The 21,700-nt window shown below is 49.3% G+C and overlaps 10 protein-coding genes across 10 annotated transcripts; 7 read left to right on the forward strand and 3 right to left on the reverse strand.

Moving 5' to 3' along the window:
- Nucleotides 1-124: 124 nt before the first annotated feature.
- Nucleotides 125-1,168, reverse strand: BBBOND_0109580 (hypothetical protein; the record flags this gene model as incomplete). Its single annotated transcript, XM_012911392.1, has 1 exon — nucleotides 125-1,168. One exon carries the CDS (start codon nucleotides 1,166-1,168, stop codon nucleotides 125-127), a length of 1,044 nt encoding a protein of 347 aa, XP_012766846.1.
- A 1,482-nt stretch (nucleotides 1,169-2,650) lies between these two features.
- Nucleotides 2,651-2,955, forward strand: BBBOND_0109590 (hypothetical protein; the record flags this gene model as incomplete). Its single annotated transcript, XM_012911393.1, has 2 exons — nucleotides 2,651-2,678; nucleotides 2,705-2,955. The coding sequence occupies 2 exons, from the start codon at nucleotides 2,651-2,653 to the stop codon at nucleotides 2,953-2,955; spliced, it is 279 nt and encodes a 92-aa protein (XP_012766847.1).
- Nucleotides 2,956-4,264: 1,309 nt separating this feature from the next.
- BBBOND_0109600 (hypothetical protein) lies at nucleotides 4,265-5,026 on the forward strand (the record flags this gene model as incomplete). Its single annotated transcript, XM_012911394.1, has 1 exon — nucleotides 4,265-5,026. The coding sequence occupies one exon, from the start codon at nucleotides 4,265-4,267 to the stop codon at nucleotides 5,024-5,026; it is 762 nt and encodes a 253-aa protein (XP_012766848.1).
- Nucleotides 5,027-5,482: 456 nt separating this feature from the next.
- BBBOND_0109610 (ATP-dependent RNA helicase, putative) lies at nucleotides 5,483-7,622 on the reverse strand (the record flags this gene model as incomplete). Its single annotated transcript, XM_012911395.1, has 3 exons — nucleotides 5,483-5,686; nucleotides 5,729-6,670; nucleotides 6,705-7,622. The coding sequence occupies 3 exons, from the start codon at nucleotides 7,620-7,622 to the stop codon at nucleotides 5,483-5,485; spliced, it is 2,064 nt and encodes a 687-aa protein (XP_012766849.1).
- Nucleotides 7,623-8,246: 624 nt separating this feature from the next.
- On the forward strand, nucleotides 8,247-9,575 carry BBBOND_0109620 (hypothetical protein, conserved; the record flags this gene model as incomplete). Its single annotated transcript, XM_012911396.1, has 1 exon — nucleotides 8,247-9,575. One exon carries the CDS (start codon nucleotides 8,247-8,249, stop codon nucleotides 9,573-9,575), a length of 1,329 nt encoding a protein of 442 aa, XP_012766850.1.
- A 164-nt stretch (nucleotides 9,576-9,739) lies between these two features.
- On the forward strand, nucleotides 9,740-10,634 carry BBBOND_0109630 (hypothetical protein; the record flags this gene model as incomplete). The annotated part of the gene is given in 2 exon segments (XM_012911397.1): nucleotides 9,740-10,390; nucleotides 10,404-10,634. 2 exon segments carry the CDS (start codon nucleotides 9,740-9,742, stop codon nucleotides 10,632-10,634), a joined length of 882 nt encoding a protein of 293 aa, XP_012766851.1.
- A 430-nt stretch (nucleotides 10,635-11,064) lies between these two features.
- On the forward strand, nucleotides 11,065-12,574 carry BBBOND_0109640 (MAJOR FACILITATOR SUPERFAMILY MEMBER protein, putative; the record flags this gene model as incomplete). The annotated part of the gene is made up of 2 exons (XM_012911398.1): nucleotides 11,065-11,400; nucleotides 11,438-12,574. 2 exons carry the CDS (start codon nucleotides 11,065-11,067, stop codon nucleotides 12,572-12,574), a joined length of 1,473 nt encoding a protein of 490 aa, XP_012766852.1.
- A 253-nt stretch (nucleotides 12,575-12,827) lies between these two features.
- Nucleotides 12,828-13,736, forward strand: BBBOND_0109650 (hypothetical protein; the record flags this gene model as incomplete). The annotated part of the gene is given in 3 exon segments (XM_012911399.1): nucleotides 12,828-12,921; nucleotides 13,011-13,492; nucleotides 13,506-13,736. 3 exon segments carry the CDS (start codon nucleotides 12,828-12,830, stop codon nucleotides 13,734-13,736), a joined length of 807 nt encoding a protein of 268 aa, XP_012766853.1.
- A 413-nt stretch (nucleotides 13,737-14,149) lies between these two features.
- On the forward strand, nucleotides 14,150-15,686 carry BBBOND_0109660 (MAJOR FACILITATOR SUPERFAMILY MEMBER protein, putative; the record flags this gene model as incomplete). Its single annotated transcript, XM_012911400.1, has 2 exons — nucleotides 14,150-14,485; nucleotides 14,523-15,686. The coding sequence occupies 2 exons, from the start codon at nucleotides 14,150-14,152 to the stop codon at nucleotides 15,684-15,686; spliced, it is 1,500 nt and encodes a 499-aa protein (XP_012766854.1).
- A 778-nt stretch (nucleotides 15,687-16,464) lies between these two features.
- Nucleotides 16,465-21,213, reverse strand: BBBOND_0109670 (membrane protein, putative; the record flags this gene model as incomplete). The annotated part of the gene is made up of 1 exon (XM_012911401.1): nucleotides 16,465-21,213. One exon carries the CDS (start codon nucleotides 21,211-21,213, stop codon nucleotides 16,465-16,467), a length of 4,749 nt encoding a protein of 1,582 aa, XP_012766855.1.
- Nucleotides 21,214-21,700: the final 487 nt, after the last annotated feature.

Consider the following 21,700-nt stretch of genomic DNA (forward strand, 5'->3'; position numbering starts at 1 on the left):
CCAACGTCAGGCGCGCAACTGTTAGTTATTGCTGTGTACGACACACAACACTAGTTAAAAGGCGGCAATAAGTTAGCATTAACGTGTGTTGCCACTACATTGCGATGTTAAAAATCTACGTCTTCTACGCCAAGCCAGCGTATATCCTTGGACGGAAGGCGGGGTAGCGGTCAATGTTCGTCTCCTCGGGAATTGTGTCACCGACAAGAGTATTCAGGGATCTACCGGAATGAACTGGCGAACTGGCAAAAGTGGCGCGTATTTTAGTCATTATCGCGCGGAACTTCTCGGGAAATATGGCCCGCAGCACAAACAAGGATGCTAAAATAATCAAGCCTATGACTATAACACGTATCCAATTCATACATCTATCTTGGTCGCACAGCCTGCCGCAGTTGGTGCACTTGAAGCGGCATTGCCCAATGCCGTAGAAGATTATGTTGCACTTGCTAATGTCGCATCCTTTGCTGTTGGCTTTGTGGTCCTTGCAGTAGTACTTGCCATAGGCGTTGCAGTTGCACTTGCATTCGCAGGTACAGTCACTGTTAGATTTGCAGCATGTGCCTGGTTTACCGGTGGATTCTTTGCCTCTTTTATCGGCGCACAAGATCCTGGGGCATTTCTGTTCACATCTACATTTGCAGACACATTCGCCATTGTGCTTTGCTCGTACGCCCATATCATCGCACATGCAATTAACAGTGGAGCAGTCACCGGGCTTTTGTTTGCACTGTCCTTTTGGGCACTTATCGCCGTGTTTTTCTTCGGTGTCGCATTTTCCCTTTCCTGGGCATGTGGTGACTGGATTACACCGTTTACAGCACTGACAATTTACGCCATTGCATCCACAGTTACAGAGGTAGCATATACATCTGCCACCTACTTCTACATTTTGGCATTTATCCTTGCACCGTTGACAAGAGCTCTCAGAGCACTTTTTTGTGCTTCCTTTAACCCCCTCATCATTACGACATTCACAGCCACATAGGCTACATTTACATACGCCGTCTTCCACATCTTTGCATAATGTTATGCACCCTGTGCATCCAGGGCCACAGCAAGAATAGCACTTCGGACAATCCGTATCCGAGCAAATCCCTTTTACGTGATCTTTAGGAAACTTTGTATCACATCCACACGTGTTCGTCGCCTTCCCCGCCGCCGCCATCCTCCCCCGCTTTCATTCGCACGCCACCCACAGCAACATACTACAAATTTCAAAGCTCCGCCATGATTGAAAAAAATTGAGTTTACGGAGCGTAGATCCTCACATGCAAGGCGCTGTGCATCCAGCTGAGCATGCAAATTAAAACCGCAATCTCAGAGCAGTGACCGTGAGCATCCGCACCCACAACGTGCGTTGGCGACGATACTTAACAATGTGACGGCATAGGCAGTGCACTATATAACATTGCATTTACTAATACATCTACATATCCATTTAGCTCACGGCACGCCACCGTACGATCGCCCCTGATTTGGTACAACCATTGCAGCATGTAACCGCATATTGCAACGCATATGTACGATCCAGAACACGAACATCGAATACCAGCTGTCATTGATATATACCACCACCGTAATCCCGCCGTCCGACTTTTGCTAATGGAATGTCTTGCAGTGCTCTCAACATTGCATGAAATGATGCACTCGCACGTTATGACTCAGCAACTGCGTTGAGTGGTTGCACTGAGAACCTTCAAGGCTGTGATAATGAATGCTTAATACAAACGGCGGCGAGTGTCTGCAATGGGTATTACGAAAGTATGGTTTGGTTCACCTTAGTCATAATCGCCATCCGCCTACCTTACTAGCACATTAAACTTTAACAATAGCCGAGATGCGCAATAAGGGTTACAATACGTTACCTATTTCACATGTACGCCGTCGGTTGTGTTAAATTCCGCCATGCTTTGCCCACCTCAACGTGACCTAAGTTACGCCCGTTGTTGGAGGTCCATGTTATCACATCATAAACATAAGATATCTATGAAGGTTTAACAATATCATGTAGCCCATTGGTACGATTGTTCATAACAGTGTCTTCAGGAGCCGATATAACGCCTAATTTGGTGCCATCCACACTTATTCATAAGTTGTGTACCAGATTAACGACGAGGTCGTCTCACGTTTTGTTTGGTGTCGCACTTTAAATATAATTCACCGTTATACCAGAGCATTTCATTATGATATCTCACAGTCACATGTAACAGTAATAGAACAGATTGCAGTGCCCGCCATATATGCAATGGAGCGGCAACCCGCCTGACGTCAAGTTACACATTATTGCGAGTGCATTTATATACATGATATGGTTGATCAGTTATAATAACCAGCGCACACGTAGCTGATATATGAACATCTCAGAGCAAATTAATTATTACTAACCCGAGTTGCTTACAGACTAGGTATAGTACACCCCCGTAACAGGCCCACTCCGATACGGTCACTTCAATAAGACAATACTGGTTTAGCAGTGGAGATAGAAAGAATATCAATAATCATGTTGTAACACGCGATTGCAGGCTGATACCTGTGTAAGCAGCGACGAAAAGCCACGATCCCCTCCGGGTTGATAATCACGAGGAAAAATGTAAAGAGGTAAAAGCGGGTAATAGATGTAAATGATTCCTCTGTAAATGTGGATGCAATGGCGTCAATTGTGGCTGCTGTACTTGGTGTGATTTTAACAACTGTCCTGGAGAATGCGACCGAGAGGACGAACACAGCGATCAGTGCAAGGAGAACAAGAACAGCAGGAACACTGAATATGAATCGGGCAAGCATTACTGTAAACTCCAGTTAGATGGCGAATGTCTCGGCAGAGAATGCAGCACATTCTACTACACCACCGGCAGATGCCGTGCGAAGTGCCAGTACTGCGGCACATTGTGCGGCCAACATGTGTTTTTCCTACAGTGCACTATAGGTGGCCCATCATTGGAATCATACTAGTCAACATCGTAGCATGGTTGATGTGGCGTGACAAGGCGCTGAAGGCAGTAGATAAGATGCGCCGCACCTTTGCTAATGGTCCTGAACTATTCAAAACACGCTGGATGGTACGAGGCACTGAAAAATTGAAACGTGGACAAACGCTACTCCGATTCACGTTCAAGGAAAATGTAGCTTCACGTAGTCAACGCTTTCAATAGACCAGAAACTGCCGTATTAATGCAGTAATTTCCTTGAGATGTGCCTCATAAGCAAGCTAGTGCTATTCAATGAAGATAAGGAACTTCTCCTGAGACTGATGTTTTTTGTTTTCCCCAACTTATCGCCCCGCTTGACCGTACCGCCTTCAGCGTATGCTAGACACGGCCACGTAGGGTTGTTAAGAGTAGCTATGCTATGGACCACCTGATTAGATCGTACGACTTCTCGTAGTAATCCTATTGGTGAAATCACATTTTGCAAGGGTAGACGAATTCGCACCAGTTTTTCGCTTTAATCCACATACTGGGGATTACGTATACAGACAAAACCAGAAATTCTGTGATTGGCGTAAGAAATGCCATTCGTAAAAGTTTAGAACCTCCAGCATCGTGCTCAGCGTCACCTTGCACCGCTGTTGCATACATTAACCTCATTAGTTACTAATCAGCTAATGTAGCTTGACGTGGACAGTCAGTGCGGAATTGGCAAAGTAGCAGGTCACTAGCGCAGCCCTGTTGTGGTAGTGCACCATAGGGTTGGCTGGTAGGTCCCCTACTATGCACTTTTAGGGGGGGGGGGGGTATAAAAGTGAGCATATGTCTTATAGACGACTGTGATGTCGGCTAAAGGAAGCAAAGTGGTGTGATCATGAACGTTATTCCTGGTGATGCTCGGGCTGTACTGCGTAATTACCGCGGGACAGCCTACGCCCCGTAACAGACTTCCAGGAAGCCCTGCTACATTACAAACGTTGATGCATTACCAGGCCGATAATACTATCTCAAGATTCATTGTGTGTCATTATTGCATACGCCAATGACATGCGTTGTTGATACTGCATGTCACGTCATTGTTAAGGAGCTGGCTGCGATATGGCAACTTTGCTGCCATTGCGCTTCAAAACTAGGCACATTTGTACATACGCATTTGTGGATTTATGTGAGACGCATATTTAATTGGCGTGAACATTATTGGTACTGATTCACCATTTAAACATATCTGGTCTTCACACCACTCGTTGAGTGTATGCCTTGTTTTGGAATACGCCCGTAAAAGGCAAAACGCAACACGCGTGTAGCACTCTTCTGACTCATCTAATCTCCTCAAAATGGTGTACAATTCGTTGACTGATGCGCCTCACAACGTCAAGGAGTGCGTCGACTGGTTGATAGCCCTGAGAGGAGCTCATCCTGACAACAACCTGAAGGCTATGGGAGTCGCACTTTACGATTTCCTCGTGGATAAGCCTGTCGGGAAGATGGAGGTGCCAGCGCTGGAGAATGTTAAAAAAATTTCCAAGGAGTTCATGGAGCAAAAGGAGCTTAAAAACATGTGGCCCGCCAACGAGCTGCTGAAGAGATTCAGTAAGCCCATGATTAAAAACAACTACAAACTCCGCAATATATTTACTACTATATACGACAGCGATTATAAGAACGTCGTAAATTCTAAGGATGCCACCGCTGAAACCGTAATAACGGGCGTAATTAACCTTACTTATGGTTGTGAGCGGTTCCTGAACCATATGAAAGTGCCTGAACAGTACAAGTCTGCCTACAGTTCGGAAGCTACGTGGGAGTCTTCGTGCTCGAAAAAGCCGGAAGATTGTGCAGTGGTACTCGTGGGTATTGCGCCTATGTTGTACACGGGCATGCTATCTTTGTTTGATGCGAGCAACCCTCCAATCGTTAGATGCAGAGCCAATACAGTGAGTGAGCGTTTGAAAAGAGTATTAACAGCCTTGGGTTACGTCGAACCAGAATCCCGCAATAGCCTGCATAGAGCATACGTCCGCAAGGCACTGGTGAATGTGAATTTCGAGCTATTGGACACAGTGTACGACTTCGCTGGCTTTTGGGCTTTCTATTGAGTAGATATTGTGCGTTGGCTATATATGCAGTTCCAAACATTGATTTTGAGTCCGGATATCCAGTTACCTTTCTGCTAGTTCCTGAGGTCATTTCTCGATAAGTCTCTTTAACGTCTAAAGACGTAATTTAGCTTCACTTAATGGAAGCGTATTTTTCATATCGCAAAAACCTTCATTTTAATGTTTTGGCTTCTATCGCGATTCCACGTTTCCATCTCAGTTCTCTGGTAACGCTTTACAAAGAGCTTTAATAGATTTGCATCTAGTATCCAAGCCTTCGCACCAGTGATCTCCGAGTCTCACCCAGTTAACACTGCATCATCTTGCCATGCCACATTACTTTTCAAAGTATTAGCATAATACATGCGCAAAAGCACGTCGTATATTTATACCACCGCTTCATTTAACGGTTATACAGAGAACAGTATATCAACTACATTATAAATAAGACTGTCATTACATTATCAGCTTCCTCACGAAGTCAGCGTCTACACCGTGTTCATCTTCTTCGTTCTCTTCATACGTGGAAGTATGAACGGAGAGATACACTAGATGCTCTTGCAGTGCTGTGGAGATGTTGGCCTTGGCGGCGACGACGGCGTGGTAGTCGACGTATACGTCGGGGAATTTATGCCATAACCACGCATAGGCATCTAGAATCTGTTACAGACTGTATGATATACTAAAATGCAGACCACGTACTTGGTATAGCATTTCTAGACGTCGCATCACATCATGACGGATACCTTGGCCGCCTTCAGAATTGTTTTCGTCTTTTATCATAGTACCGTGAGTTTGCAGAAGCTCCATAGCATCTGTGTGTACTACATTCTGGATCTTGACAGTGTTAAGAACAGCGTGGCTTAGTGCGAAAGAGCGCAGCACCAGCTGCAGGGCCGGTTGGGATCCCAGGGGCACAAAAAGGTACTCCACCAACGTTTGAGTCGGCAACTCGATACGCTCTAGAGCCTTGGCAACTTTTATGAGCGCATGTACATCACAGAGCTCGAACGTACCGCCGGCCTGCGCCATTATGCGATACATCTGGATAGCTTCAGCCAGAGTGGCCGGCGGATCTGTAGCCGATTGCACAGCGTCGGCAAAAGCGGCTATTGTGACCGGCGATGGCGCCACAACAGCACGCTCTAGCTGCTCCTGCTTCTTCTCCATCATCCGCTTGACGTACCCTATGTTTTCGAACCTCATGCAACCGACGTAACCGTTCCCACAGTCCAACCCGTATCTGCCAGCACGTCCTGCGATCTGCTGAACCTCCGCCGCAGTTAGCCGTCGTCGTTTCATCCCATCAAACTTTTTAACCGTATGGAATATAACGCGCTTTATGCGCACGTTCACACCCATTCCGATGACGTCGGATGCGACCAAAATGCACTTTCGCCTGGAATTGAAGTCGTCAATCTGGCGCGTACGAGTTTCTGGAGGCAACGAACCGTACACTACCGCCGTTGAGAGCGGTTTCGATCCATCGTTTTTGAAACAGCTGCGTTCGATGTTCTCTACGAGTCGCAGCGCAGTGCCCCTTGAAAAACAGACGACACAGTCGCCTGGTTGTAAATCATCAATTGACATTGGTTCATCTATAACCGCTATTTGCCCGAGCCTCGCATGCTCCGTAACTTCGAGCTGAGGACAGTGAGAGCTTGCAAACCAAACCTACCGAATCTCCAGCAATATCACAGAGACTCTTAGCCAACGTGTAGCAAGATATGCTGCCACATATGTGAACCTCAGGTGCCCGTATACCGAGGAAGGCACGTGTCCAAGCGAATCCCCTGTTGGCGTCGCCGACCATCTGCATCTCGTCGATAACGGCGCAGCCGTAATCCCGGTGAAGTGGCGTCATTTCTACCGTGCACGCCAGATGCGTATCTCCATCGTTAGAAACATTCTCCTGGCCTGTTAAAAGTGAGCAATGCAAGCCTGCCTCAGACAGTCGTTGTCGCATCTCCCATGCCAGCAGCCGCAAAGGTGAACAATATGCCCCCGATTTTGCTGCGCAGAGACTCCTGTGCGCTTCATGTGTTTTACCGCTGTTAGGAGGTCCAAGATGCGCAATCACACGGCGCCTGAATGGGCGAGGTGGAAATTCCTGAAGTGGGTTGGTGAGGTCCGCCAGATGCTTGGCACCGTGGAATGCCAGCATCGTCTGCGGCATTTCTCGCCGCACATACTCTGTCAAATGCAATATTATTGCTTCACATACCGGAGTTATACTGTCAGCTTTCCGATTTGTGCCATCAGCAGGAAGGTGCAGACTCGTCACAGCCGATATCATGCATGACCGGACGGCCTGCTTCGCATCCTGGTCATGGTCAACGTGCCTTATGAACTTGTCTCTAAACTCAGCGCTGCTGATTAAGAACGGAGGAACCCCCTTGGCGTACAAATTGCGGCTCCATTCTTGGCAGTGCGAAAGCTGCAGCAATGCGTTGTTCAGGAGGATTCGTTCATGCTCGGTGAATGCGATTGCGTCCTTGGCTCGGTTGTAAAGTTCGTCGATATTGTATGCAGCGTAACTTTTAGTCCGCCTGGCGTACCGTATAGATATCTGTCCAGCCCGGACGGCGGCCCACATAACGACGCAATCGAATGGTCACCTAGACGTACTGACTCCTTCGGAAGCCACTGTGACCTAACGACCACCAATCCAGTTAGATTTGTCATAACAAATAATCACAAAGCGTTGACAGCATATGAGATCAACTACAAGGGTAATGGAGTGATGTTATAACGTGGCCGGCTACACCCTCTGGCTGCTGCAATCGTAAGGCCAAACCCGGCCCACAGAAGGTATATCGCACAAATAGCAGGTCTATATGTCACACATTTTATTGTATGCGAGAAGTGTACCGAACCATAAACGACATATTGCGTCACTTGTCGGATTTAGGTAACGGCGGCAGTTGCTGGGCTGTCGTACCAACGTTGACACACACTGGCCTTGTAGATCACACATCTGCCGATGTGTAACGAATACGTATACAAAATTCCATAGCGAATCGCAGAAAAGGCAGTTATTACAAAAATATGTAGAGTGGTTTTGCTGATGCTGACGCACATTGGTGCGGTGGACAATGGCACGACGGGAGTCGCTGCGCCATTCAATCCAATTTCTTACACAATGCAGTTTATAACTTAACTTAAATACTGTAGATAGCAGTACTGTCATTTAAATGTAGTAATAGTAGGGGTCTGTAACATGGTAGGCCCGGCTCCCCCGTTAGCTCCAAAGCGGCCGCTCTTGGTCCCCAAGACCGGTCCATCGACAGCGTCTAAGGTGACGGCTCCAACCACGGCGCCCAAGGTGTTGTTTGCGCCGAAAAAGGCGACAGTGGAAGCGGCGAAGGCTTCGTTTGCGCAACTCAAGACCCCACCGCCTCCAAAAAAGGCTCCATTGGTTATGCCGAAGAAAGCCACGGTAAAATCCAGTATCGTGGAAGCAGCAACTGCTAAGCCTTCAGCTCCAATTTCCAGGCGATCATCTGATGCTAGTATCAATGCAGATCGTCAATCTAATGTAGTACCAGATAACACGGTGCCTTTGCTTAAGATGGGATCATCTGCTCACAAGGCCTCGGATCCTCAATCCTTCAAATCAATGCTGACTTCGGCGCTTGTGCCATCGATTGACATGGCACAACTCGATGGATCGAATGAAGTACCTGTAAAACCATCTGCGAAATCGGCGGTTGCTAGTAATCCCACTGAAACGACCAAGGTTGCATGTTTGACACCAGAGTCAAACCCAGACAATTCATATGGCGCGAATCAGTCGCCAATGTCATCCGTGGATAAGGATAAACACATTTCAAAAGATATCGAAGACGCCAGTGCTAAACATGTTGTCCCTTCCATTAATATGGATAGTCCACGTACCGTTGGTTCAACACCTTGGCTGGATATCGAGCGTCGCATCAACGAAATACGTGCGCTGGCTTCTGCAAATATGCCAGAAGAATCGGCACGAACCCCGCGAAGGAATGCTGCGGACGGAAGCAGCCTTTATGGCAATTACAACACCCACTACGAGGCCGGTCGGGACTGGGGAAAAGAGGTGTCACGCCCTCTAAGTTACCGGATGGTGCAAAGTCTGCAAAAATCTAAGGACAAAACACAGCAAAGGTGCTCAACAACAACCCCGGATCGCTGGAATTTTGTGGATGGTTTCCTCAAGCCTCGGCGCAAACCGTTTGCGAGCATGTCGGAATTGTCCCAACATTTTCGCCACATTTCGAGTGGCGACCAGAGTGAGTTGATAAAATTGTTGTTGGCTTGTAGATCGTTGGAGAAGTTGATTGAGGAGCAGCACGGCGTGTTGGACATGCTGGACCACGACCTGCGTGAGGCGCGTGAGATGTTGCGTTTGCCGGAGCACCTGCGCGGTCTATGCCCGCAGAAGGTGATGGGACAGCCTCCTCAGGAGGAGCCTTTTTACCCTACCAGCGACATCCCGCTCTTCATAAAGGGGCGCGTCTCACTGCTCCCCGGCGCAAACGACGTCCAGCTGTCGGTGGTCAGCAACAATTAGGTGTCAGGCACTTAGTTGCAGCCAACAACACGTTATTTCAATTATTAACGCTGCATGATTGATATCACGTGTATGTGGCGTATTATGGGCACCAAGCTGTTGCTGGCAACGGCGACGAAGCAGCCATCTCAGGCAAGGCGAGCATGATGCATCGTTGGTACATTATGCAATGTACCACGATACACTGTGCACCCAAAGGTTGGCGTGATTTAGAAGCCGCGATCGAGAACGTCCGGCGGCACAAGTTGGGACCTCACAGTGCATCCAGTGGCGGGTCTCGCTGGACTCCGGTGGCACTGGTGCTACTGATCGTATGCGCTGGCGTTGCGACAGTGGTGTACGTGGAGACCGTCCGCTCATCACTGCTGGACGCTACAGGTAACGCTGCTGGAGTTATACTGCACAACCGGGCGTTCCACGACCAGTCCATGGTCTTCCTGCGGCGGCTGGCGGAGGACTTCCTGAACAGCGCGGAGACGGAGGAGCTGCTGAAGCGCAAGGTGGAGCAGCTGCTGTTGAGCTCCGGTGAAGTTCTGCGCGACACCGTGATTCGTCTGCTGCACCATGACGAGGTCACTAAGACAGCGTACGCCTTCAGCCGCCAGATCACAGAAGACCTCTGCAAGGACGAAGAGGTCATTGAGTATGTGGGACAGCTACTATTGGACGCAATCAACACTAAGACGGCCGTGGATGGTGCCGCGAAGTGGTTTGTGGACATCGCTGCACGCGACGACACTGTTGAGGCCATCGAGCGTCTGCTGTGCGAGCGTGTCTTGTCGAACGCCAACGTGCATGCGGAGGCCCTCGACCTGGTAAGTTGCCCAGAACGCCCGTATCACCAATGTTCAGTGCAAGTCTGTGACTTCGCAGTTCCTGAGCGCGGAGTCGACCAAGCGGGAGTCGGTCGCGTTCATCAAGTCCGTCCAGGACCGCCCGTCGATCCACGCCCACCTATCGCAGGCGCTCATCGAGGTGCTCAAGCAGAGCTTCTACCCGCGATGGCCGATTTTTACGACTTGGGAATTTAATGGTGCCACAGGTTTGTGGATTGCATGAAGTACACTTGTGGAAGCGTTATGAATGTCGCTGAAGGCAGTCTGGTAGCGTCAAATGTGCCGGATTGCAGGCCTGACTTCTCATATATTTTATAGAATTATAACGGTGTGCATTTAACATATTCATTGTGGTAACATTATTTGTGTTACTTTTGTCACTTGTCGGTAAATGACCAAATGTATTGTTCTGGGGTTCAATGTTATGTGTTTACACCGTCCAGTCGTAAATAACGACTCTATTATAGTTAATATGTTGTAAGGTATTCGTACCCCCATTCAACGAGGTTTTACTGCAACGAATATCATGATATGTAGTATTGTGGAATATTTAATCCTGATGCTACATTTCTGACCCATATGTTATGAAACACGTATAACTGTTGATCAGAAAGTCATTTGTAGAAAGACAAAACATTATCAGTATGGCAAGAATGGTGGGCGCGGGGACACAATTGGCGCCTGCAGCTCCAACTGAAAAAGTGAAGTACAATGCTTTTGGACAATTCCTCTTCTATTTGGTCTCTTTCATCGAAGGTTACGACCAACAGGTGTTGTCCATGTGTATGAGGGCTTTCGAGTTAACGTTGGGTTTTTCGCAGTCTCAGTTGTCCACGTTATCAACTGTGTCTACCATGTCCCGCATGGGTTGCTGCTTAATCTGGGGATTGTTGGCAGATAATCATCACTCGAATTATGTACTCGGCGGTGGTTTGTTAGTGATGGGTATGGCTTCAATTTTCTTAAGTTCAGCGTCGCACTACAAAGTGGTATGTTGCAAATGTTGCACCGCTGATTTACTTGCAGATCCTCTTCCTGCGATTCTTACACGGGTTTGGATTCGCCTGTGTATATCCGGTACAACAGAAAATAGTTGCAGATTCAACTGGTTCAGAGGATTCAAACCAACAGGCGGAGGAAGGCCAGCATGATGCAGCTGATAGTGCAGAGGAAGGGGAGGAAGAAGAAGATTCGAAGGAAACGAAAGATGCTAATGACATGTTTACGACTTTCCAGGCTCTAAATTGCATTGGTAGGTTGATATGTGCAGTCATAACTACGCTTATCGCACGCAAAGTCTTATTAGGATATTATGGCTGGCGTACGTCGTACGTTGTGTTGGGATACGTGTGGATATTATTTGGTATTGCGATTGTCTGTGGAATGCAGGGCAAGTTTAAGAAATCCAAAGAAGAATTACCAGAGCTAATAAAGAAAGCCTTTGAAGAAGTTTTTCAAAAGAAGACGACAGGAATATCCATATTTACCATATTCATCGCAGAAGCGCCAATGTGCGCGTTTAATTATATGACCATCTATCTGCAATATTTGGGAGTGTCTGACACAATGGCAGGTGTCGCAATTGCAGTCACATTGATTGGCGGCGCAGCGGGAAGTGGCGCGGGAGGAGTAATTATAAAGGAAATAGCGAAAAAACAGAAATATTATGGTGAGCCCGGCGCTGGATGCGTAGTGATGATTATCCGATATGTTGTGTGCTTATTGTTCTTTTTAGGCCCAGCGCCGCAAGGGAAGCTGCTTTGGTATCATTACGTAGAGTTGGCAGTTCTTGGGGCAACATTAGTGTCGGTTGGTGGTGTTGATAGGGCCATAATGAAGAAATCAATTCAAGACAAGTACCAGGCTACGGCATCTGCCATAATTCGAACCATATCCGGTATTGCAAGCAGTGTGATTCTCTACCAGATTTCGGCTTATTTGACCGAAAAAGTTTTTGGTTACGTTCCCTCTCGAGAATCCTTTGAAACCATGGCTACTGACATTAAAGACCGAAATTCAGAGGCTCTGAGGAAGTCTATGATGTATATTATTTTAGCAGGTACAACACTTAATCTTGTTTGCTATATTGCATACTTTGTGACTTATTCAACGGATAGGATTAAAAAGAAAAAGAAGGCACAAGCATCAAAGGCGGCACAATGACAATGTATCTTACCATACGGAAAACGCTCGAACATTCTGGAGCATTAATAGCACCCAGCCTTTTAATATGATAGCCCATTATAGATGCTAATAGCACGGGTAATGAGGTTATTGATGTTTTCACTTAGGTCTGACGATTTTGAAATTGCTGGTAGATGACATACATGCCAGGAAAGCTACAGTCAAAAAAACATTAATCGCCTCTAGATATCTATGCGCGGCTATTTAAAAAAATGCTGTTGTATTCTACAAAATGAAATTAATTATCACCGGTAACATCAACGGCATCATGAACTTCGACGAGTGCCTTCAGGTCATCTCGCAGTCTAAGAAATACGCCGGCACAAGTTGGGACCTCACAGTGCATCCAGTGGCGGGTCTCGCTGGACTCCGGTGGCACTGGTGCTACTGATCGTATGCGCTGGCGTTGCGACAGTGGTGTACGTGGAGACCGTCCGCTCATCACTGCTGGACGCTACAGGTAACGCTGCTGGAGTTATACTGCACAACCGGGCGTTCCACGACCAGTCCATGGTCTTCCTGCGGCGGCTGGCGGAGGACTTCCTGAACAGCGCGGAGACGGAGGAGCTGCTGAAGCGCAAGGTGGAGCAGCTGCTGTTGAGCTCCGGTGAAGTTCTGCGCGACACCGTGATTCGTCTGCTGCACCATGACGAGGTCACTAAGACAGCGTACGCCTTCAGCCGCCAGATCACAGAAGACCTCTGCAAGGACGAAGAGGTCATTGAGTATGTGGGACAGCTACTATTGGACGCAATCAACACTAAGACGGCCGTGGATGGTGCCGCGAAGTGGTTTGTGGACATCGCTGCACGCGACGACACTGTTGAGGCCATCGAGCGTCTGCTGTGCGAGCGTGTCTTGTCGAACGCCAACGTGCATGCGGAGGCCCTCGACCTGGTAAGTTGCCCAGAACGCCCGTATCACCAATGTTCAGTGCAAGTCTGTGACTTCGCAGTTCCTGAGCGCGGAGTCGACCAAGCGGGAGTCGGTCGCGTTCATCAAGTCCGTCCAGGACCGCCCGTCGATCCACGCCCACCTATCGCAGGCGCTCATCGAGGTGCTCAAGCAGAGCTTCTACCCGCGATGGCCGATTTTTACGACTTGGGAATTTAATGGTGCCACAGGTTTGTGGATTGCATGAAGTACACTTGTGGAAGCGTTATGAATGTCGCTGAAGGCAGTCTGGTAGCGTCAAATGTGCCGGATTGCAGGCCTGACTTCTCATATATTTTATAGAATTATAACGGTGTGCATTTAACATATTCATTGTGGTAACATTATTTGTGTTACTTTTGTCACTTGTCGGTAAATGACCAAATGTATTGTTCTGGGGTTCAATGTTATGTGTTTACACCGTCCAGTCGTAAATAACGACTCTATTATAGGTCGCCTGTGACGTATTATTCATATTTCACAGCCAATACTATTCGATCGCGAGGAATCTTGTGATACATAATCGTGACGTTCCCTTCGTGACGTATATATTATGTAACCTACATAACATTTCATCGCAACATCGTTTGACGAAGTGTTAAGTGTAGTCGTACAGCGAAAATGTCAGAGACGGTAGCAGAAGATGCGACTACAAGTGTGCTTAAAAAAGTTACCTACACTTCGCTAGGACAAGCACTTTATCATTTGGTCTCTTTTTTCGAAGGCTACGACCAACAGGTGTTGTCCATGTGTATGCGGGCTTTCGAGTTGACGTTGGGTTTGTCGCAAACTCAATTATCCACGTTATCAACTGTGTCTACCATGTCCCGCATGGGTTGCTGCTTAATCTGGGGATTGTTGGCTGACTGGTATGATTCGAATTATGTACTTGGCGGCGGTTTGTTACTAATGGGCATGGCTTCAATTTTCTTAAGTTCAGCGTCGCACTACAAAGTGGTATGTTGCAAATGTTGCACCGCTGATTTACTTGCAGATCCTCTTCCTGCGATTCTTACACGGGTTTGGATTCGCCTGTGTATATCCGGTACAACAGAAAATAGTTGCAGATTCAACTGGTTTAGAAGAATCAAAGAAACTTAAGGAAACATCTGCACCACAAGGATCAACTAGTTCGAAGGAAACACAGGAATCAAAGGATGCTAATGATATATTTACACGTCTTCAGGCTCTAAATTGCATTGGTAGGTTAATATGTGCAGTCATAACTACGCTTATCGCACGCAAAGTCTTATTAGGATATTATGGCTGGCGTACGTCGTACGTTGTGTTGGGATACGTGTGGATATTATTTGGTATTGCGATTGTCTGTGGAATGCAAGCTCAGCGTCTAAAATCCACAGAAAGTTTTCCTGAGCTTATATCTGGTGCTTTTAATGCAGTTTTTACCAGTGGAACTGCATGGATATGCATATTTACCATATTTATCGCAGAAGCGCCAATGTGCGCGTTTAATTATATGACAATATATCTTCAGTATTTGGGTGTGTCTGATACAATGGCAGGCGTAGCGATTGCAGTCACATTGATTGGCGGCGCAGCAGGAAGTGGAGCTGGCGGTGAAATTATAAAGGCGCTTAATAAAGTTGATGACAACCATGCTGAACCAAGTTCCGGATGCGCAGTGATGATAGTGCGATATGTTGTGTGCTTATTGTTCTTTTTAGGCCCAGCTCCGCAAGGGAAGCTGCTTTGGTATCATTACGTAGAGTTGGCAGTTCTTGGGGCAACATTAGTGTCGGTTGGTGGCGTAGATAGACCTGTTATGAAGAATGCGATCCAAGATAAGTACCAGGCCACTGCATCTGCCATAATTCGAACCATATCAGGCATTTCAAGCAGTGTAATATTATACCAAATTGCTGGATATTTAACAGAGAAGGTGTTTGGTTACGTCCCATCTAGGGAGTCATTCGAAAGCATGGAAGTAGCTGTTAAGGAAAGAAATGCCGAAGCTCTGCGTAAATCAATGATGTACATTATTTTGGCGGGTACAACACTTAATCTAGTCTGTTATTTGGCATTGTTCTGCACATATAAAGGTGATAAGAAAAAAGTAGGAGAACAAAACGAAGAGGAAGCAGCGGTACACACTGAACTTGAAAACGGTGGTGCCTGCGGAATCTTTGGCGTTCTTTAATAAGTGAGCACACTAGATCTTGTTTTGGTATCATTACTCTGCGTTGGTAAGCACACATGTGGCAGGGCTATTGGTAATTTTCTTATCTTCCATGTTTAGCATCGTGGAGAACGATTTTATGTGGCGGGTATCATACAGCATATAGAGGATATATGGGCTGCAGAAATAATACAATTGTAGTCACATAAATGACAACAATTTCATATTATATCCACATGACGAAATTAAGTTGGAAATGAGCAAAGACATTTGCTATCTACGAACAAACGTATGTAGAGTCGACAACATGATCGACATCCATTGCATCGTCAGCTTCTACAACAAGTGCCTGAAGGCCATTTAGGAGTCTGGGGAACACGTTGCTACCAGGTGACATGGGTAACCATCTACAACACCAACAAGGTTACCGATCATATGTGCTCCGACCCATACATGCCTGAGGAAGAGTTACAGTTAAAATCAGGGGACATTAACGAAGAGATCGCCAGCGGCATCCGCCAACTGACCGATCTCTGAATCTGCCACCCCGGCGTGGCGCTCTTGCTCATTGCCGTAGGATTAGGCATGACAAAACAAGCTCTGATAACAAGTCTGTCAACATCCGAGTGCAAGAAAATGCACATATCGCATCATCCGCTTATAACATGCAAATAGCAACTTCGTAAGTCGGGATAATGGCTGCGCCTTTTATCACGTAATTCACGTATACAGTGACTTAAGAAGGATTGAAATTAATTGTTATTAGTAACACTTACGGTTACCGAGTGCGATTGCAACACTAGCCTGCGCTGCTGATGGGCGATTCCTGCAGAACAGTTACAGGGGCGTCCAAATTGATGACGAGCGTGTTGGTGGCGCTGTCGAACTCCGCGTTGCGCACGAGGTCGCGTACGGCGGCCGGAGAGACGTTACCGTACCCTGTGTCGAAAGTGAACGTGGTCTCGTCGCCGCTCGTTATGAACGACGACGGGGAGCCCTGGTTGCTTGGGTACCTTGCGATGCTGTTGCCGTCACCGGACTTGACTTCAACGTTAACGTTCTGGACGCTCGCATCCTTGATCTGCTCGCCGTTCTTGATTGGCACCTTCTGGCCAACCACGTCGGCGACAACCATCTGTTTGCTCAGCACCCAGTAGTCGCCGTTGAACACCGGTATGTCGCTGTTGCCGATAACGTTGTTCAGCGCGAAATCGGCGACCCAACCGTGCTCGTAACCACACCATATGAACTTGCCGATATCGTAACCCATGCCACGCAATGCAGACGCCGTGGTAAGCACGTGCGCACGTACCACGAAGTCCTTGAACTTCGTGGCAAATGAGATCTCGCCGAATTTGTCTCCCGATTCCATGACGTACTTGCGGCGTGTTTCGCCGTTGCGCTGCTCCAGGGTAACCGCCTTCACTCCGGTGGATGGACCTAATGCCTCGATCTCCGATACGAAATTCTCTCCATTGTACACCACACGACCCTCACCGGGGCGCACAGCGACGCTCTCTGGGATAGGGATCTTCTCCGGCGGCGCAAACCCGCCGTGGAAGAGAATGCCGTCGTACGAACGCGTACCCACGAAAATGCAACCTGCGATGTTGTCAAGCGGGCCGCGGCTGGTCACCGTGCCTTTAACTCCGCTTGATTTGTCGCCACTGAAGATGCTGCCGATTTTTTTGAAGATACCCAGTGCACCACGGCGAGCCTTCACGCGGTTCATGACGTACTCCACGATACGGCTGCGGTGACGGTTGCGCAACTCTTCGGGAGCGTCGTCCATGAACGGGCAGACCAGCGTAGGACCGTTCTCGCTCACCGTGGAATGCTTGATGGTTATGGTACGCATGGAGGAGAAGAAGTTGTCGATCGTAGATTGTACCGCCGACTGGTCCTTCAGATTGGACAAAATCTTCACAAGCTGCCCGGCAGCCGTCACCTGAGCCTTGTAGCACTGATACCTCATCGCGAGTTCGGAGAACAGCATGGTGACATCACGGCTAGTAGCTTTTTTGCCACTCGACCTGATTCCGGTACGCGCAGGCATGGCGTTGCAACGGCGAGCGGTGTCCGACGCGATACGCACTGTATCCAGAGGGTTCTCCAAGGTCGCGTCGAGCGTCTGCATCAGTTTCAACACGTCGCTCTTGTTAGTGCGGAATGAAACTTGCTTGCACGATCTCCGACCCTTATCCGATGCCTTCAAACAGCCCAGGTGCAGCACCGGTGCCTTCGAAGCGCAGTGCTGCACGATGATCTCCGTGGCATACGTCGACAGGTCCGATTTGTTCGACAAGTAGCCGAGGAAGAACGCCTTGCGCACGGGGTCGATGGTGTAATCGGCGAAGTCCAGGGCAGCCGCGCTGCCGCGGGTCCACAAGCCGACGTACACCGTTATCAGCTGGATGATGGGCGTCGGGACTGCGGGCTTGCCCAGGAACATCATCTTGAAGTCGCTCGTCAACTTGGCCACAACGGCGCGGCCGATGCTATAGCGCGCCTTGTTGTACACGACCTGCGTTTCGAAGTAGCTGTGCAGCTCGTCGAAGTTGCTGGGGCCCAGGCGACTGCGGAGACCGAATTTCATCAACCCCTTGAAGAACGTCTTGAGCCCCTTCAGCTTGCCGCGCTCGTACCCGTCCACGGAGTTCTGGAAGTAGAAGGACAGCTGCAGGATCAAGGACGTGAAGGGCAGGAATTGCCTCGGCATCGACTCGATGTGGGCGCTGGCGCTCATGTTGAGGAAGCGGAACACGGCGCCAAGCGTCTTCGAAGTAGTCTTGCGGCGGGACGTGTTGGGCTCGAATGCGTGGATTGCGGCGTGGAACGACTGCAGCTGCACCCACGTGTTGAAGGCCTGGAAGTACAGGTTGCTCGAGTCACCGGCAGTGGTCAGGTTCACCACGTCAGAGATGACCTCCAACATATTCAGCAGACCGTTGTCCAGGGAGGCGACGAGCTTGGCAGGCGTCTTGAAGGAGTTGTAGGGCGCAATGTCACGGAAGTCGGCATTGTTGTTTACGCGACGACCGGGCAGACGGTAACCGCTCATGAACCGTCCCATGAGCACCTTGCGCTCCTTGTCATCGTCCTTCGCCTGTGCCTTCTGTTTCGGTGCTTTCGGCTCTTTTGGTTGCTTAGACCGCCTACGAGGCAGCTCCAACATAGAAGGGCCGTTGTTCTTCACAATCTCGGACTTCAGGTGCAGCTTCACGTTCTTAGGCGAGAGGATGAACTCCTCGGAGTTGGTCGTGCGGAACATGAGCTCCAGCATCGTCTTCTGCACCGTGGTGTCAATGCGCAACAGGTCGTCACGCAGGTAGAACGACACCCAGCGCAAGATCTCGCGCTGCTTGTTCAAAACAAACTTCTTGGATGCATCGCCGTCAATAGCGTCGGTCTCGATGCCGCGAGCACAGCTCGCGTCGCACATGCCCATGAACCCGTAGAACTTGCGCTTGCCCATGAACTTGCTCGACCCGGCGACACCGTCCATGATCTTGCTGAGCATGGTGGCCAGCGAGTACAGGTTCGCCTGCAGATTGATGGAGGTCGGCAACAGAGTGCCGTTTTCGACCATCACCATGAACCGGCCGACCATCTGCGGGAGCGACTTGGCCAGCACCTCGGCCCTCAACATCTCACTCTGGCTGTAGAACTTCTCAAACCGCGCGATCATCCACAAACTGCCCAGCGTCGGGACGACGTCGGTGTAGAACGGAGCCACGTACAAACCACTGCTCTCGGAAAACATGCGCAGCATCTGCTTCGCCACCTGGTTACCGCGGATGATCTTCTGACATTGGTAGTCGTTGAAGAACTCGTCGAGTTTCTGGTACACCGACGATTTCTCCGGGGTCATCTGTTTAGGCTTCTTCACCTTCGAGGCGAACAGGTATGCACGGCCGGTGTCCCTACGAATGTTGGCCAGCAGATCCGCCTTCTCCTTGGGCGTGGCACGCACGTACCAGCTGCGGTCGTACGTGCTGACGATCGTGTGGGCGCTTTTGTTCAGCTGCCCCATGGCAACTGCCACCTTGAGGGGCTCGACAATCCTCATGAACACCAGCGGGTGGCTCCTCTTCAGCTCAAACAAATCCTCATTGGTCAAGAGCGCAACGACCTCAGCGGTTTCACGGGTCACGCGCAGGCGCAAATCGTGCTCGATGTGAACTGCCTGCTCGGTACGGCGGCGAATCTCGGCCTCCTTGTCAATAAGCGTCTGCAGCACTCCACCCATCATCTTCGGCTCCTGCACGACCGGAGTCAACATGCGGGCGCTCTTGTTGTACGTGTATCCGGTACCCTCAGGGAGCTTCTCCTGGATCGATTCGGCGGTCGATTCCTTGTTCAGCCACTCCTGGTCGACCTTCTCCGTCATGTTGGACAGGTTCTGATTACCTCCTTCGATTACGTCCCCGAGATCGATTTTCGTAGCGTCGCTGTTCTTCTCCATGTCCTCCTTGTTGTACGAATCGGAAGGGATTTCAGGGGCCTGCTCCGTAGGCGTTTCTTCGCCGATGAGCGTGGATGGCGGGGCTTCGGTGGACAAGGCGGCAGATGCATCTGCGGATTCACCATTATCAGTTGCAGGCGTTTCCGATTCCGTGGCTCCTGGTTCGGTGGTGCCAGCTTCACCGGCTTGAGTTGCATCTGCAGTGCCCTCCGCAGGCTGTGCGTTGTCTGACGTGGGAGTGTCAGATGCAGGCGATGCCTCGGTTGATGTCTCAGGTTGACCGGTAGAGTCGGTTGCACTACCAGACGGTGAGTCCGTGGCATCCGTACCCTCAGTTGAACCTTGTCCGGCGTACGTAAGGGGAGCTACGGATGGCGCAATCGTTTCTTCCACCGAGCCGTCACCGGATGCAACTCCACCATTAACATTTTCCGCGGGTGACTGAGCGGTGGTTGCAGATGAATCCGAAAGAATGGAGTCATCAGCATCGGAATCGATGCTGGGGATATTACCAGAAGACAGGTCTGTACCCTGCGACAACACCGGGCTGGACGATGCAGCCACATTTTCTGTGGTGGTTGGGTCAGCTGGCATCGAATTAGCTTGTCCTGCTTCAGCAGCAGCCATTGTAGGTGGCTGTGATGCCTCATGATCGAGTCCACCGACATTTGGCAAACCTGGAGCGGCAGCTTCACCCTCAACCAGAGAACTGGCTGCGTCCGTCACATTGCCATAATTCGAATTCGTGGCCAATCCCGCGGTGTCCATGGAATTACCAGGCTGCGTAACATCTGCAGAAGCTGCTGGAACGCCATTGCCTTCAGCTGGCGCATCTGATGATGCATGCGCTTCCGCAGGAGCACCTTGTCCATTAGTAGCACCCTCACCTGCAAACGAGCCAGATGCTGTATTTTCAGTTGCAGATGGCGACACGTCAGTTACGGCATCGCTTCCAATACCTCCGATCTGGAGCAAGTTGATCAATGGCAGAGGCGCATCCACTTGAAACGGGTTGTGAAGCACTGGAGCAGCTTGCACGCTCCATAGCGAAATGACGGATACCAACAACCAATAGAGCTCCATCTTCACATTACCACCTACACATCGCTGTATTGCACGGTTTAGCGCACCTACCTCATCGATGTGTAAACAGGCGAGTGTAGTTCGCGAATTCAATTCAACGCTTCCCGGCAGGCTCCGAGCTTCCGAGAATACACATTAAGCCGGTTACAAACCAGCTTGTATCGACTTGCCTGAGGCAGTGCTGAACACAGTCCAGCGCGCGTGCCGAGCCGCCCTTAATGATTCCTACCGCAATAGACGGAAGGACAGCAGGGCTAGGTAGACACGGATGCAAACACTTTGCAGCCGATACAAAGCGATGTGTATATTTTACTCGTCATATACAGCTCTGACGAGCTATTTGGGATATGCTACGCGGCTACGGGTCGATGTCTACGAGCCTGGCAGCCCATTCAATGCACACCAGTGCAGTAGACACGTGGCGTCAATAAGATTTGCCGCGATATAAACGGCGAAATCAGCGCTCGGCACCCAATTTGGCTCTACA

The sequence above is a fragment of the Babesia bigemina genome, assembly GCF_000981445.1.
Source record: "Babesia bigemina genome assembly Bbig001, chromosome : I".
In the NCBI taxonomy this organism is placed as follows: Eukaryota; Apicomplexa; class Aconoidasida; order Piroplasmida; family Babesiidae; genus Babesia; species Babesia bigemina.